This window comes from Periplaneta americana, chromosome 9, assembly GCF_040183065.1.
Source record: "Periplaneta americana isolate PAMFEO1 chromosome 9, P.americana_PAMFEO1_priV1, whole genome shotgun sequence".
Taxonomy (NCBI): domain Eukaryota; kingdom Metazoa; phylum Arthropoda; class Insecta; order Blattodea; family Blattidae; genus Periplaneta; species Periplaneta americana.
Window position 1 is genome coordinate 40,721,248 of NC_091125.1, and position 15,239 is coordinate 40,736,486.

Sequence of the window (15,239 nt, forward strand, 5' to 3'; positions counted from 1 at the left end):
GTGTGTGTTATCAAGGTAACATATATGCTTCCATGGTGCGTTTTATCAAGGTAACACATACTTCCATGATGCGTGTTATCAAGGTAACACATGCTTCCATGGTTCGTGTTAACATAGACGTGTTAACATAGAAACACATGCTTCCATGGTCCGCGTTATCAAGGTAACCATACTTCCATGATTCGTGTTAACATGACGACACGTGCTTCCATGGTCCGCGTTATCAAGGTAACCATACTTCCATGATTCGTGTTAACATAGTGACACATGCTTCCATGCTCCGTGTTATCGAGGTGACACATGCTTCCATAGTTCGTGTTAACATGGTGACACATGCTTCCATGCTCCGTGTTATCAAGGTGGCACATGCTTCCATGGTTCGTGTTAACATGGTGACACATGCTTCCATGCTCCGTGTTATCAAGGTGACACATGCTTCCATGGTTCGTGTTAACATGGTGACACATGCTTCCATGCTCCGTGTTATCAAGGTGACACATGCTTCCATGGTTCGTGTTAACATGGTGACACATGCTTCCATGCTCCGTGTTATCAAGGTCACACATGCTTCCATGCTCCGTGTTATCAAGATAACACATACTTCCATGATTCGTGTTAACATTGTGCTTCCATGGTTCGTATTAACATTGTGCTTCCATGGTCCGTGTTATCAAGGCAATACATGCTTCCATGGTTCGTGTTAACATTGTGCTTCCATGATCCGTGTTATCAAGGCAACACATGCTTCCATGGTTCGTGTTAACATGGTGACACATGCTTCCATGGTTCATGTTATCAAGTTAACACATGCTTTCATGGTTCGTGTTATTAAGGTAACACATTCTTTCATGGTTCGTATTAACATAGTGTTTCCATGGTCCGTGTTATCAAGGCAACACATGCTTCCATGGTTCGTGTTAACATATGGTGACACATGCTTCCATGGTTCATGTTATCAAGGTAACACATGCTTCCATCGTGTCATCATGGTAACACATGCTTCCAAGGTGCGTTTCATCATGATAACACATACTTACAAGGTGCATGTTATCATTCTAACACATGTTTCCATGTTTTGTGTTACGGTAACACATATTTCCATGGTTCGTGTTATCACGATAATATACATTCGTCTATGATTCGTGTTATCATGGTAACACATGTTTCCATGGTTCGTGTTATGGTAATACGTTCTTCCATGCTTCATGTTACGGTAACATGTGTTTCCATGGTTCATGTTATCATTATAATACGTTCTTCCATGGTTCGTGTTATCATAGTAACACTTGTTTCTAAGGTGCGTGTTACCATGATATTGATAACACATGTTTCGTGTTATCGTGGTAACACATGCTTCCAAGGTTCATGTCACTTTTATCGACTCATGCTCTTTCATCGTGATAACAGACATTTCGTTGGTATATCAGGGTGCGTGTTGCTATGGTAACACCATTTCCAAAGGACCATGTTCTTGCAACATAAACTTCCAATGGTAACATAAGTATCCATTTTAAGGTATTTTTCTATGAGGATTATTATGGTAACAAAGCTTCCTATTAAACTGGATCGGTTGTGATACAGCACAAAATTTAACTACATCTTGTTGCTGTGATGAAAATGTGACGCTTTTGCAGATTACGACACTATAACTTCCATTTGTCCGCCAATCTTCATCCACTATGACATTTCGGCTAAAACGGTAGTGAACCTCTCAGTCAAACAGAATGAGTATTAATGCGTACAGAACATATAATCTCAAGTGACAAGATAAGCCAGCAACGCTGTAGATTTAGACTGTGGCGTCTCGCAGACTAAATAAAACTAGCATGTCATCTTACAACAACACTAATCTTGACAGTCTGTCCGCTGTATCTTTCGTGCAATGAATAGTAGCTGCTTTCTTACAAAAGGAAGTGTACCAAAACCTGCAGTGAAGTTTCCAACTAAACTAAATCCACCTTATAGACAAGCAAAGAAATTGCGCCATAATAATTTAATAGAAACAAATCGAAAGATAGCCGTTAGATAGAGACGACTAATTGAAGTGAGAGAAGCACGTGATCATCAGTTTGAGTAAAAAAAAATAAGAATTCCGAAGCCTCAGTGACTTTGTTGTGAACCACTTGAAAGTTCCGTGCTTGATGCGTCTTAATGTCAATTTTTCTATATCATTGTTTCATCCTTTGCCGAAAATTCCGCCATGCACTCAAATTCAGCTGGAGAAGTAATTTTCCGCTGCATGTATGCCAGCCATGGGCACAAGAGGGGAAGCACAGAGGGGAATGAAGATCTCCACCCTCCTCACGAGCCCTGGTGTGTCTCTTACCGAGACGCTCTCATAGATTCGGTCTCGCAGTGGCGAAATATGTTAACCGTGCAGCCGTGCTAATCTAACAGTGGAGAAATATTCAATAATAATAATAATAATAATAATAATAATAATAATAATGTTTTATTTTCGCTGGCAGAGTTAAGGCCATAAGGCCTTCTCTTCCACTCAACCAGTCTTAATCAATACAATACATAAATTTAAATTACAATTATTTTCACTACACTTAAAAGGTTCTCCAGCAATAATCTTTACTACACATTTATTTAAATTTAGATAAATCTATAAGGTAAAGTAGTAACTTAATTTATGAGCTAATTTAATTCAATGAATTATAATTAATTTAATATTTGAGATAGCTAGTAAAATAATGAAAATTAATTTAATATAAGCTTACTAGGACTATGTTACAGGGAGAATATATATATTTCTATTTCTATAATGAGAATATTAATGTAATTGCCATTAGAGGTTTTGTAAATCTATTTAGAGAAATTAAAGATAATAAGAATGGACAGATGTTAGTTTCATTATAAGTAACAAATATTAATCAGCAATTCATCTGTTAAGTAAGAATTTATGTAATTTTGACCTAAATGAAGCAATTGTCCAACAACCCCTTATATCACTCGGAAGCGAGTTCCAATTTCTAGCAACTGAAACTGTATAGGATGAAGAATATAAAGATGTCTTGTGGTAGGGTATAACGAGTAAATTGTTATAATGAGATCTTGTACTTAGCTGATGATATGCGGATAAATTTTGAAAACGAGAAGCCAAATATATTGGGGTAGCGGTGCGCAGAATTTGAAATAAGAGAACAAGAGAATGCAGGGCTCGTCGATCGCTTAGCCTTAGCCAAGACAGAGTTTGGAAAGACGGGGAAACATGATCATACTTACGAATATTACAAATATAACGGACGCACGCATTGTGCACACGTTGCAGCCTGCTGCTCAAATTTGCATTTAGGTTACTTAATATAATATCGCAGTAGTCAAAGTGTGGCATCACGAGTGTTTGTACAAGGATTAATTTTAATTTATCAGGAAGAAAGTGCTTCAGTCGCTTTAATGAGTGAATAATGGAAAATATTTTTTTGGAAGTGTGATTCACTTGTTCATTCCATTCCAGGTGACAATCCATATAAATACCAAGGTTCTTCACAGTCGTACTGTATGGAATAGTAGTATTATTTACAATTATCGGTGGCAAATTTTGTTTGTCACACTTCGATCTTTGATGTTCTATTAAGATTGCCTGCGATTTACTTGCATTTAAATTAAGTCCGTGCGTTTTCGACCATATGGATATAGAATTCAAGTCGTCATTAACTTTAGTTATGGCGTCATTTATGTAGTTAGGTCGAGTATGCAGAGTATGCAAGTTTTTTCAGAACACACAATAACTTCTTCTTCTTCTTCGGCTTTTTCCCACTTATAGGTTCGCCGTCTTCAGTTTCCATATACACGTATATCTATCGTTCCTGTCGTCCATTATTGCTCTGACATGGGTTTTCCATTTCAATTTTGGTCTACCACGTTTATTTTTTCCTGGGGGTGACCATTGATATATATTTTTTGGCCATCTTTCGTTGCCCATTCTTTGTACATGTCCATACTATTTCAAAGTTTGATTTTCTATTCTCTTAACAACAGATGTGGGACGTTCATTTCTTTCCAAAGGAGTTCATTTCTAATTTTATCCTGTCTTGTTTTTTGAATACCTCCTAAGATAGTCGAATTCAACTGTTCTAATTTTGTTTTTTTGTAGTTCTGTCATGGACCAAGTTTCACTTCCATATGATAAAATATTCTGTATTATACTCTTGTAGATTTTAATTTTAGTTTCTTTTGTAATATTTTTATTCCAGATTTTTCCATGCAAAGTCTTGGTAGCATTTTTTGCCAAAGCAATTTTATTTTGAATGTCTCTCTCACATGTACCTATATTTGTGATTATTGATCCAAGATATTTAAAGGATTCACATTTTTTAATTTTTCCTGTTTCAAGTATGAGGTCACCCACATCTTTTCCTAAACACATATATTCTGTTTTCTGTAGATTTATGTTTAGTCCCCATTTTCTATATTCTTCCATTAGTTTATTTACCATATATATCATATCATCTTCATCCCCCGCAAATATCACCTGGTCTTCGGCGAATAATAATGAATGTAGTGTTTTACCTTCTATAGGAATACCCATTTCAGAGCATTTCTTGTACCAAAGGTTAAGAGCCTGATCTATATAAATATTAAAAAGAACTGGTGATAAACTGCATCCTTGCTTAAGGCTTTTAGTCAATCTGATTTCCTCTGTCAATTTGTTCTGTATTTTTATTTTGGCTTTTGTATTACTATACATTCTCCTAACAATATTAATCCATTTATCATGTATATTCATATTTCTCATTGCCGTCCACAATAATTTTCGAGGAACACTATCATATGCCTTTTCTAAATCAATGAAAGTCATATGTAGTTCTCCATTTTTAATACGATCTTCTCTTGTAATTGCCTAATACAGAATATATTATCAATTCATGACCTTCCACATCGAAATCCACTTTGTTCCTCTCTTAATCGGCCTAGTGTCTCTTTGAGTTTAAAATTTATGATTTTACTAAAAATCCTTGCTGTTGAAGCTAAAACACTTATACCTCTATAGTTGGAGCACAGTTATTTATCACCTTTCTTAAAAATAGGAGTAATATATGATATATTCCAATCTTCTGGAATATGATCTCCAGTTTCAATTTTTGTAAAAAAGTTTAGTTAAAAAAGTTACCAATATTTCTCCACCATATTTTAAAAGTTCAGCCTGAATATTTCCTGGTCCTGGTGCTCTCCCATTTTTAGCTTCTTTCAAAACTCTTCTTACATCATCTTCTGTTATTTCCGGAGTGTCAATTTTGTCTTCTACATCTACATCTTGTAATTGAAACTCATTTATATTTTCTTGAAGTAGATCTTTATAGTGTTGTATCCATTCTGCTGGCCTTATTAACTGAATATTTGTTTTCTTTCTTTCTGATTTCCTGACATTTTGTAGTACTCTCCAAGCTTCTGTAGATCTAGCATATCCAATCGAATGGTCTATATTTTAACATATATTATCCCAGTATTTCTTTTTTTATTTTCTTACTTCTGCCTTTGTTTTATGTTTCAAGGCAACATATTCAGTATGTGACGTTATTGAGTGATCTGATAGCCATTTCATTCTGGCTTTCTTTTTTTCTTCTACTAGTCAACCGATATCCTGATTAAACCATTCATTGTTTTTTTTTATAATTTAAATCTTCTGTTCAAGTGCTTCTAAGGCTGCTGAATGTATGCTTTCCTTTAGATAATGATACATTTCTGATGCCGTATTCTTTAAATTTAAATTAAGTTTTTGTTTTAACCTTGCTGATGCCTTAATTAAACATTTTTTTAACAAATTTACTATCGGAAAAACATTTGGAAGAATGTGTTATCTCATATGAAATTACATAGCTTGCTTCTAATGCAGAATTGAAATTTAATTTTCCTTTCAATTCCATATTAAAATCTTTCGTTAGATCCATATATTTTATTTTCCTGCCGCCATCTGAAATAAACATAAGCCTGCGATCTATATTCCAATTAGGTTTAAGCATAACATAACATAGTAAACAGGGATTGTGTGAGAAATAAGTCTACAAAATATACATATCTTTCAAAACCAGTATTCTGTATGAGGTTTTGTAGTGCCTGCGTGTGTTGTATGCTTTTATATTTTGTAACTGTTTTTAAATACACACCATGCATTTTATCATCGTTAAATATAATGAAATAAGCATTTTCCAATTTCTTTCGAAACATTCTAAGTCTTTTTTTTATCAGAAACGTTCATTTCGAACCAGTACAGTCGTACAGTACACCACTGACTGTATTACAGATATTCAGGAGTGGTGAACGAACTGTGTTCAGTCCTCCGTAACCGAGTAGTGGGGGTACCTGTCATGCTCCTCTTGGCCCTAAGTGCCACGAATGACCTTTGCTCATGCAAAGGCTTTCTTTGCCATGAATGCCCTTCGCTAATGCAAAGGTTTTCTTTTTTTCCTTCCATCTTACAAGACTATACTGTACTTCGAAGCTCTTCCGAAATTCAAGCTGTTTGATAAAGATCCATAGCAAGTATACGAATAATAACATCAACATTGTTTTCTTGTAATTTATTTTAGATTACTTCGTTCCCAGGTCATTTTTTTTGCATAAAATTGTCGTTGTTTTATGAAACACAGTTTATTAGGCTTCTACTTCCGTATTTTATTTTTGTTTTAGCTCTTTTTTTTTAATTCAAATAGCGGAACTAAATAGCAAGGTTGGCTTGAATTAAATTTTGTATGGCCTCGGTAACACAGACTACAGTATTGCAGATTCCAAATTATATGGTAGAGCTGCTACCTCGAATTCGAAGTTCTAGTATCCATTTATGTCCTTCCAAGATGAGATTATATCATACGATACTTTTTTTACTGCAGATGCATCTTAAGCATCGAAGTCGCCTGTACAAAAAGACACTACACAAATAAGCATCAATGCCCCTTATAAGTTTACTCCTATTTATATAAACTTGTGTTCATTTCTGTAACAATGTGTTTCAGACAAAACGGCCGCCCAACAACTTCTCGATGAACGGCAGCATATCCAAGGAGCTGCGCATGATGGGACACGGCTCACAGCACGGCAAGCACAGCAAGTGAGTGTTTTTCTCTACGTGACATGTTCTAAATTTAATATGTAAGCAATATTTTATCTATGCTTCCGCGCACAATTAATTATTATTGTGTACATAGTTTAAATCCTATTTGAAAGACGCTACTCAAAGTAGTGTAGCATAAATGTTATGTCGTAGAGGAAACTTCAACTCAAAGTAGGCCTAAACGTGCGTACACACTCAGCGAACGAACGACGAACGAACGACAAACGAATGCATTCGCTGATCGAAATCGGAACGTGTGTACGTCGCAGCAAAGGCAAACCGATCGTTTGGTTTGCCTTCGGAAGTGATCCGTCGCTTGTCGGCACATCAAAGGAAGTTGGTATTCGTTGTGGACGGGATTTGCCACTAGCTTGTAGTTCGTAGCAGAACGCAGCGCTTAGTTCAATTTCACCAACAGGATGTCGAAACTGGAGTGGATGGAAGACGCTGTTATAAATCTTATTAATGCATATAGGGAGCAGGAAACTTTATGGAATCCCAAGTATCCTACTTATCACAATAAAGTAAGAGAACATGATGTTTGGGAAGCTATTGGAAAGATGTTCAGCTGTAAAGTAAGCGAGACAAACACGTGCAAAATTTGACAGTTATTTTTGTTTATTTATTTTCAGTGGATAATTCCGGAAGGAAAGGCAAGTCAATAAAAAGATCTGGAATGAGGAGTATAAACATACGTCGTACCTTTTGGACAAATTGACGCCCAGAAAAAACAAAGCTCCAACCTTGTGCACACAAAATAAATTATTGGCACTGAAAAGTGCCTTTTCGTAAGCATGATGCGCATTCGACATACACAGACAACTCTCTCTTTTTAGTATCTTAAGATAATAATTATAATAATTAGATACGGATACCTCACTGACAATAATTATTATTGTCAGTAAGGTATCCGTATCTTGAAACTTTCCCCGTCTTGCAGTCGTACCTTAATAAAATCTTCCAGTTCCTCAATTATAGCTGTACATACTTCTGGAACAATCCTGGTAATCAGCTGCTTCGTCACTTTGAATAAATACATTAAACTTGTATACGAATCTCCTGTAGCAAGATATCGAAGTGTTAATGCTAGCCATTGCTTCTCGTTAGCTTGTGTCTTTCTTGGAAATTTTTGGCCCTATTTTGCACAGTTATATTTCGAAGTCTGTTTCTGAAATGCGACAGAAGTTGTGAAACTGACCCGATTCCATTCGACGTAAATCATGGAGCAAGTCAGTGCCTCTATATTGATTGCGACTTTCGTAGAGTGGCGTCTGCCACCATCGCCTTTTGTTTTTTTAACTTTCTTTTTATTAAACTGCCTGTAATAACAACGGCTGCACTTGCTGTAATTATATTTTCGTCTGCCATTATTGCGGATAATCAGCGAACGTGAATGTTTTCTGACCATTTGCTGATGATTTGTACGTTGCTCCAAATAGCGAACGAACAACGAAATTTCGCTTCATCATTTGTCCGTTGTTCGTTCGCTAAGTGTGTACGCACCTTAATAGTATTTACAAAGCTTTATAAATGTAATGTACTCCAACATAAACATTCTTTCTGTCAGTTAATGGTCGTTAGCCTTGCAGGAAATTCACTCACCAACACTTGACATTTCATTCATTCATAGTTTTCTGCCCTAGGGCAGATCTTTCACTGCAAACCCAGCATTTTCCTATCTATTCTATTTACACTTGACATAATGGAAAGATTCGGTGACGTTGAATTAGCCGATATTCATTTAATAGGCCTATATGGAACAGCAAGAGAATCTGCAGACGTGGCAAGGAGATCTAATCGTTACGATTTCCAAATCGTGGGATTGTAAATAGATGAGTAATGTTCGTTGCTGTGTACCAAAGACTTCGGGATAAATGATCTCTTCGTCCACAGATAAGAAACCTGCCCGTGAATGATAGAACTCCGGGTAAGATGCACTGGAAATTGTTCATGTCAAAAATTCAGTGCTCTCGTGCGAGTGGTCGAAGTGCGCATGGATATATTTCACCGTCCATTGTCAACCATATCGGGTGCTACTGCAATAAGAAATTATTGCAATAATTAAAATGCTGATACAAATCCATGCTCACAGTGAAGGGCCCATATCCCTTGTATCTCCATGGTAGGCTACTTCTAATTTACCAAAGACTAAAATGTCCAAATCACAAGTATAATATTAATTTATGTTAAGAAAAGCTTGAAAAGTTTTTGTCCAATGGCAGGGCCCTTAACTTGTTATTCGCCTGACTCTACTAGCGGCTCATAGATTTCGCTAGTGCCAACAAGCGTAGACTACTTATTTCGTCAGAGATTATTCAGAGTGCACCACTACACTCGTAATGAATGATGATGAAGAATTGCTGAAATGTCACAGTGGAACTGGAGTACCCGGAAAAAAATCCTGTATTGCCTGGACTTAGAACTTTGCTTAACACAAGTTATAAATTCAGGGTAAAGCGAAATTTGACCCCGGGTCTCCTGGCTTATATCCTCAGCACTGAGTCACCATGGCAGTATGTTAAGAGAAGTCTAAAGGAATAATTTAATATATTCTTAACTTCTGTTTCCATTGCGGGAAGCTAGTCACTAGGAACTAGTGTCGTGCAATGTTCGAACATGAGAGGGGATATCAAGATACTACAAACTTCGCCCTACACCATAGGCATTCCAACAGTACGTGGAAGTGAAGCATGTAAACTAAAACAACCGAGTCCGTTGAAGACCGGTAAGAGGCCCATGTTCGGTTCATATTTGCCGAGTCTGTGTAGTACCGAAGCTCCCTTTGCGTTATTCAATCTTTCACTTTCCTTATGTTCGGTGCCTTTAATCCTAGTACCTCTTCTCCCTGCGTCTTTATGCTTTAGCTGCATAAGGATGTCAGGCATAAATCTTGAGAAGTTACGCACAGAAATGAGAATGGGTATTTTTTCCTGCTATTTAATACACGTATAAATAAATCAAACAAAATATATTTTTAAAAAGACATATGTTAAAAAGTGCCGACTAATATTTTGCATTGTTCAAACATAAGAGAGGAAACCAAAACATTACAAACGTCGTCTTATTCCATATGAAAGACTAATCGCAAGATATGTGCTCAAATCCTTAAGCGGTTGAAAATAATTTTCTGCAATGTTCGAACATGAGAGAGGCAACCAAGACATTACAGACTTCGTCTTATTTTATATGAAAAACTAATAGCAAGATCTATGCTAAAACACGAAGGGGTGGGAGCGGAGGACAGCGAATATTTTTATAACAAGGTGGTACAAACACGATAAGCCTCCTTCTGCAGAGCGAACATCGACGAATGTCGAACTTCGTCATACTAACTTGAATCGAACGTAGTGCCTATAGCTAATGCACGTCGCTAATACTTTCATCATCCGTATAGTCACACAAATATTGTTACTTAGCAGAAACTGTGATTTATTTTAATATTATGTGAATAATGTAATTATAGTTACTTTCTGTCGGTAATTGGTGTAGTAACAACTGTTATGTATTTTTAAAATATAATGTGATATACCTATATGTACGTATATTTATATCGACGTTAATCGTATTTTTGTGTAATAAAAATTATCTGTCCTTACATCTAAATAGAACTTCACAAAATTTGTTCTAAAATCTTACTCTGCTAAAGGCATGAAGTGATGGGAGGGGAGGGTAGGAGAGGCCAGCGAACTTCAAGGGCACAGATCATACAAGGGGCAAGTTCGAACGAGCTGTGACGGATCCGTTTCTTCAAAGCAGACTTCGGTTCTTGTCACGCTCTACAAACTTGGACGGAATATATAGCTTGAAATGCACGACACTACTATGAACATGCAACTGACATAATATTATCCAATCGAATCACGACTTTCACGATTCAATTAAGATAAAAGGAAATTAATCCCATCTGTAATGAATATACGTAATAAATTCAACAGTTCTGAAGAATATTAGTTTGAAAATAACTTAATAGTTGTTCAAAATTTAGAAAAATATTCATACGAAGTAGATCCTATTACATGGAATTACTCTTAACGTTATACATACCTCCATAAGCGTCTATGTTTGTTACTTATCTCCTTTCTTACACAATACGACGTGTGAGAAGACAAACTCTGCGTCATTTCAATTTAACATAAATACTTTAGAGGTTTCTTCTTTACACGCGAGAAATTCACTCTTCGTCCAGCTGACGAGAACGCAGTGATTGCCGTCACACGGGAGTAGTAATAGGCGGGCAGATGGGAGGGAAGAAGAACAGCTATTTTGCATGTGTTATTCGTATTGATAAGAACACTTTGCAACGCATATTTACAAAAGTTCACTATGCTTTCAGGATCGTCCAATTGCATTTCATCCACTTATGTAATCTTACATGTTAAGTACCTGACTTTGTTGCGACTCTTGCTGATAAACCAACCTGCTGTGCTAAACATCTGAGAAATTTTGGCGCCAAATTTCCGAATGTAGCATCAAGATTATCAAAAAGTTCTTCAGTGAGAATGCTGCGGCGTGTCTGATGTCCCTTATCAATTAAGAATCCAATCTCTCTTAATTTTTTTTACTATATTCCTCACACTCGATGGGTTAGAATTGCAGAATCTGGGAGTTCTTTTTGGAATCCTATTCTCACTGTCTCTACAAACTCCGTTTTCTCTAAATTATCGTATTTAAAAACTCGCTGTTCTAACACTTATTTGTCACGGGCCATCTGGACTCCAAAAACTTTACTGTAAATAGCCAAGATGCAGAGACAGTAATGAGCGTACAGTATACGAATAGCACGTGCAAAACAACTTTCGCTCGCATACTGCCTCATATTGCTTTCATGTGCTGAGAATCAGTGTATGAATAACATATTCTGTTCGCCCACCCGTCCGCCCACCTGCTTCTGTGTAGCAGAAATCACAGCGTTCTCCCCTGCTAGACTGGGGAATGAATTCCCCGCGGGTAGGGAAAAAGCTCTTCTATATATTCTTAGCTTATTTTAATTGGAAAACAAAAGTCAACATTTTCAACTCTTGTGTGCTATATACGGTATGTACTCAGGTGACAGCTACCATTGAACTTCATAATCTGAATACAGTTCATAAGTGATATGATTACATATCTCTTTATGCAATATAAGTGGCATACAACATTTTCAAATTACTCTAGACTCGGTACCAATATGGACTTACTCTTTGATTATATTTGTAGGGTGGGTTTCGGCGAGAGTCTGGAGGAGAAGGATCCTGAAGATGAGGTGAACGAGTACCTGATGCGGGCCATCGACGCACGGAGCATCGACCGTCTGCGTGCAGAGCACTGCAAGACTTTCCTGCTTACTTTCCGAAAGCCTGAAATCGAGGAGAAGGTGAGTAGAGTTCCTACAGTAGTTCTTGAAATGTGAAAAATATCAATACAGTCTTTGAAGAGAATCATTCGAACATTGCAGTAATAGACAATTGAAGCGTTGGGCCGAATAACGGTCTATGTTACAATTTTTCAAAATCGACTTTTTAATGAAATAATGCTCTATATAGTCTTACACAGCTTTCACAAAATTTGTTTTTCGATATCTGTACCAGAGGCTCTTCTACAGGAGTTACAACCATGACTTTCTTGCTTGGAACAACGGTCTACGATGTTACGTGCACAGTTATACCTGGTAAGGTTTATCTTGTCTCAGTAGCAATAAAACCAAGTCCCTTCAAATGAGGGTGGAGATTATAGGAGGGTTGTAAATTTTCAAGATTCCTTTCAAAATCTTGTTATTGTACAGGCTACCGGAATTCAGTTTCTTGAAAGACAAGCTCAGTGACGGAACTATACAGTACGAAGAGAGATATTTTGTTACTTTATTTTGCGCTACAGAATGCATCAACTATTCCCTTCCGCCACTGGCATCGCTTCACTCCCCCCATCGTAATAACAACACAGACGAGGTAAGACATATCTCCTTTCTCTCTCTTTTCACAGTGAGACAAGATTCATCACACAGATTGTAACATAGACCGTTATTCGGCCGAACGCTTCAATTGTTGTTTAGTTAACTGTCCGAAGACAGGTTTGAACCTCATAAGTGACACCAATAAGTCATCACTCATGAGGCAACTAAGTCAGGAGATGAGGTAGGATGGCCCTCCATTGCATACATCGTTGACTATTAACATATTGGAAATAGACCATTGTGCATGATTGAAACTAATTGATCCTCACAATGCAACACACATACAGTGGAACTTCAGGAATACTCTCTCCCTCTGTATTCTCGTTTCTTCTGATCTTTCCAACGCTCATGTTACCGTATTTTGACAGCTCACTTCTGCGTTTGCTGAAATTTATATCGAAAAAATAACTCTGCATTCTACATTAAACTATAAACATTATCAACAGTATCACCACTCTATTCTCGAATCCAACTTTCAGACAACTAATTATGATAGACGTTGTCAAGATGGTCTTCTGGTTATTATTTCGCCGTTAGATCGAAGGTTCGAGGGTTCAAACACTGCCGAGGGCAATGGATTTTAAAAGACGATAAAGTCCTTAGCATGGTTTAAAGAGAATTAAAGCTTAGCGGACTGTTTTGTAGAGGTACGATACGTAAAAGAACCCTGTCCCTGATAAGAATGCTCCAAGAAAGAATAATGTATCGGCCACTTTACGTTCACGCTGAAAAGCCTTTACAGTTGAAAGCATCATCAAATAAAATATTACCTCTACTGTTACCGTCACAGATCTCTTGTAAAGAGCTGTATCCAACAAATACTAATGTCTGAGGACAGGTTTGAAAACAAAAATGCAAATGAAAGGGCAATTTCACCAATTTCTGATATCGTTGTATTGTCTGTGTTACAGTACTCTAAAGAACGCGACCGGATGCTGTGTACCTACTTCTTCTGTTCGTTCTTCATCTTCTTATCAATTGTGGCTGTACAGCTCGTTGTCATCCCACAGTAAGTGTAGCGCATGCATATTAAACTGATAATATTGTAACCTCTCCACTTTTTCATTGTTATTGCACAGATGTTAATATTTAACTCAGAACATGCTTATAATGAGGCCATTCACATGTGAAAAAGGTCAGTAATGAAAACTGAAAGAACAAAGTAAAAGACATCAAATAAACAGTATGAAGGTAAACTTCATTTTGTTTGCTTAATGGCTTAGAAGTGTCTTGCCGGCAAAGCAGCTGACTACAGACTAGATGAACCCATTTGGAGGCAGGAATTATAGGAGGGATAAGAATTCTTAACATAGCTCTTTCATTCGAAGAGAAGTAAAACCGAGTAATCCTGCCGTAGATTTTCATTATGTAAAATATATCTGCTCCTGAGGGAGTGGACTCCAGGCAAAAGGTGTCCAGTAAGGCTTTTCTCCCCTACGGCGAGAAATCTTCTAATAATTCATCCTCACCATTCTATCAATGGAGGTGATGAATTCTTCTGTCTTAGAAAATATGGAAATGGAATTCTTCACATTCTCAGACTATCAGACTCCAGGAAGTTCTTAACCAGTCTTATTCCAATTGATTATGATAATAATTCTTCACCCACTGTTAAGATTACAAAGCTAATTGCTTAATCACACAAGTTCATTTTTGTGGTCATAAATTAATCATAAACCAAGTCCATAAACGAAAATAAAGTTTAAAATTGTCCTATTTGTACCTAGTATTTATATACGGAGCGCCTACGTGACTATAATCTTAATTGTAGATAAAAAAGCAATGTTACACCATGTCATTTAAACGCTTTTGCTAAGAATTATACGGGATCCTACTTCAGAGCGCAGCTCTGAAACCGCATCTTATGAGGGATACATAGCTCAGCAAGTATAGTACTGTATAGTCTGTTGTGTTCCACGCCGTATTCCAGCCGCGGTTTCAGAGCTGACGCCCAGACAGTAGTTGTCATTAAAGTGCTCCCTGTTAAGCAACCCTTCTTGCATATATGCATTTTGGGACACCTATTAACTTGAACGGAGAGATCTGTAATTTATATACCGTTATTGTTTCACCTTAATGTACGTATATTTATGTTCCTCATTCACGTCTTCTTTTCCTACATCTTCTCTTCTCTCTCAATTTCGAAGAATTGTTTTGCCACAGGTCTCAAATACCACATTTTTGTTGAAGACGTATGCTGGAGTAGCAATTGGTTTATAAATGTTTCCATGTCTTTAAACTCTTGTTTAGTTA

At 36.9% G+C, this 15,239-nt stretch overlaps 1 protein-coding gene across 2 annotated transcripts in view; it reads left to right on the forward strand.

Annotated features, from left to right (window-relative positions):
• The window catches only part of LOC138705851 (adenylate cyclase type 6), an 896,572-nt gene that overhangs the window by 839,486 nt on the left and 41,847 nt on the right, over window positions 1–15,239 (forward strand). For both annotated transcript variants that reach the window (XM_069834532.1, XM_069834533.1), the window contains exons 12-14: window positions 6,960–7,054; window positions 12,254–12,410; window positions 13,898–13,995. In XM_069834532.1, the coding sequence (XP_069690633.1) occupies window positions 6,960–7,054; window positions 12,254–12,410; window positions 13,898–13,995 (350 nt within the window). The remainder of the gene's footprint in view (window positions 1–6,959; window positions 7,055–12,253; window positions 12,411–13,897; window positions 13,996–15,239) is intronic.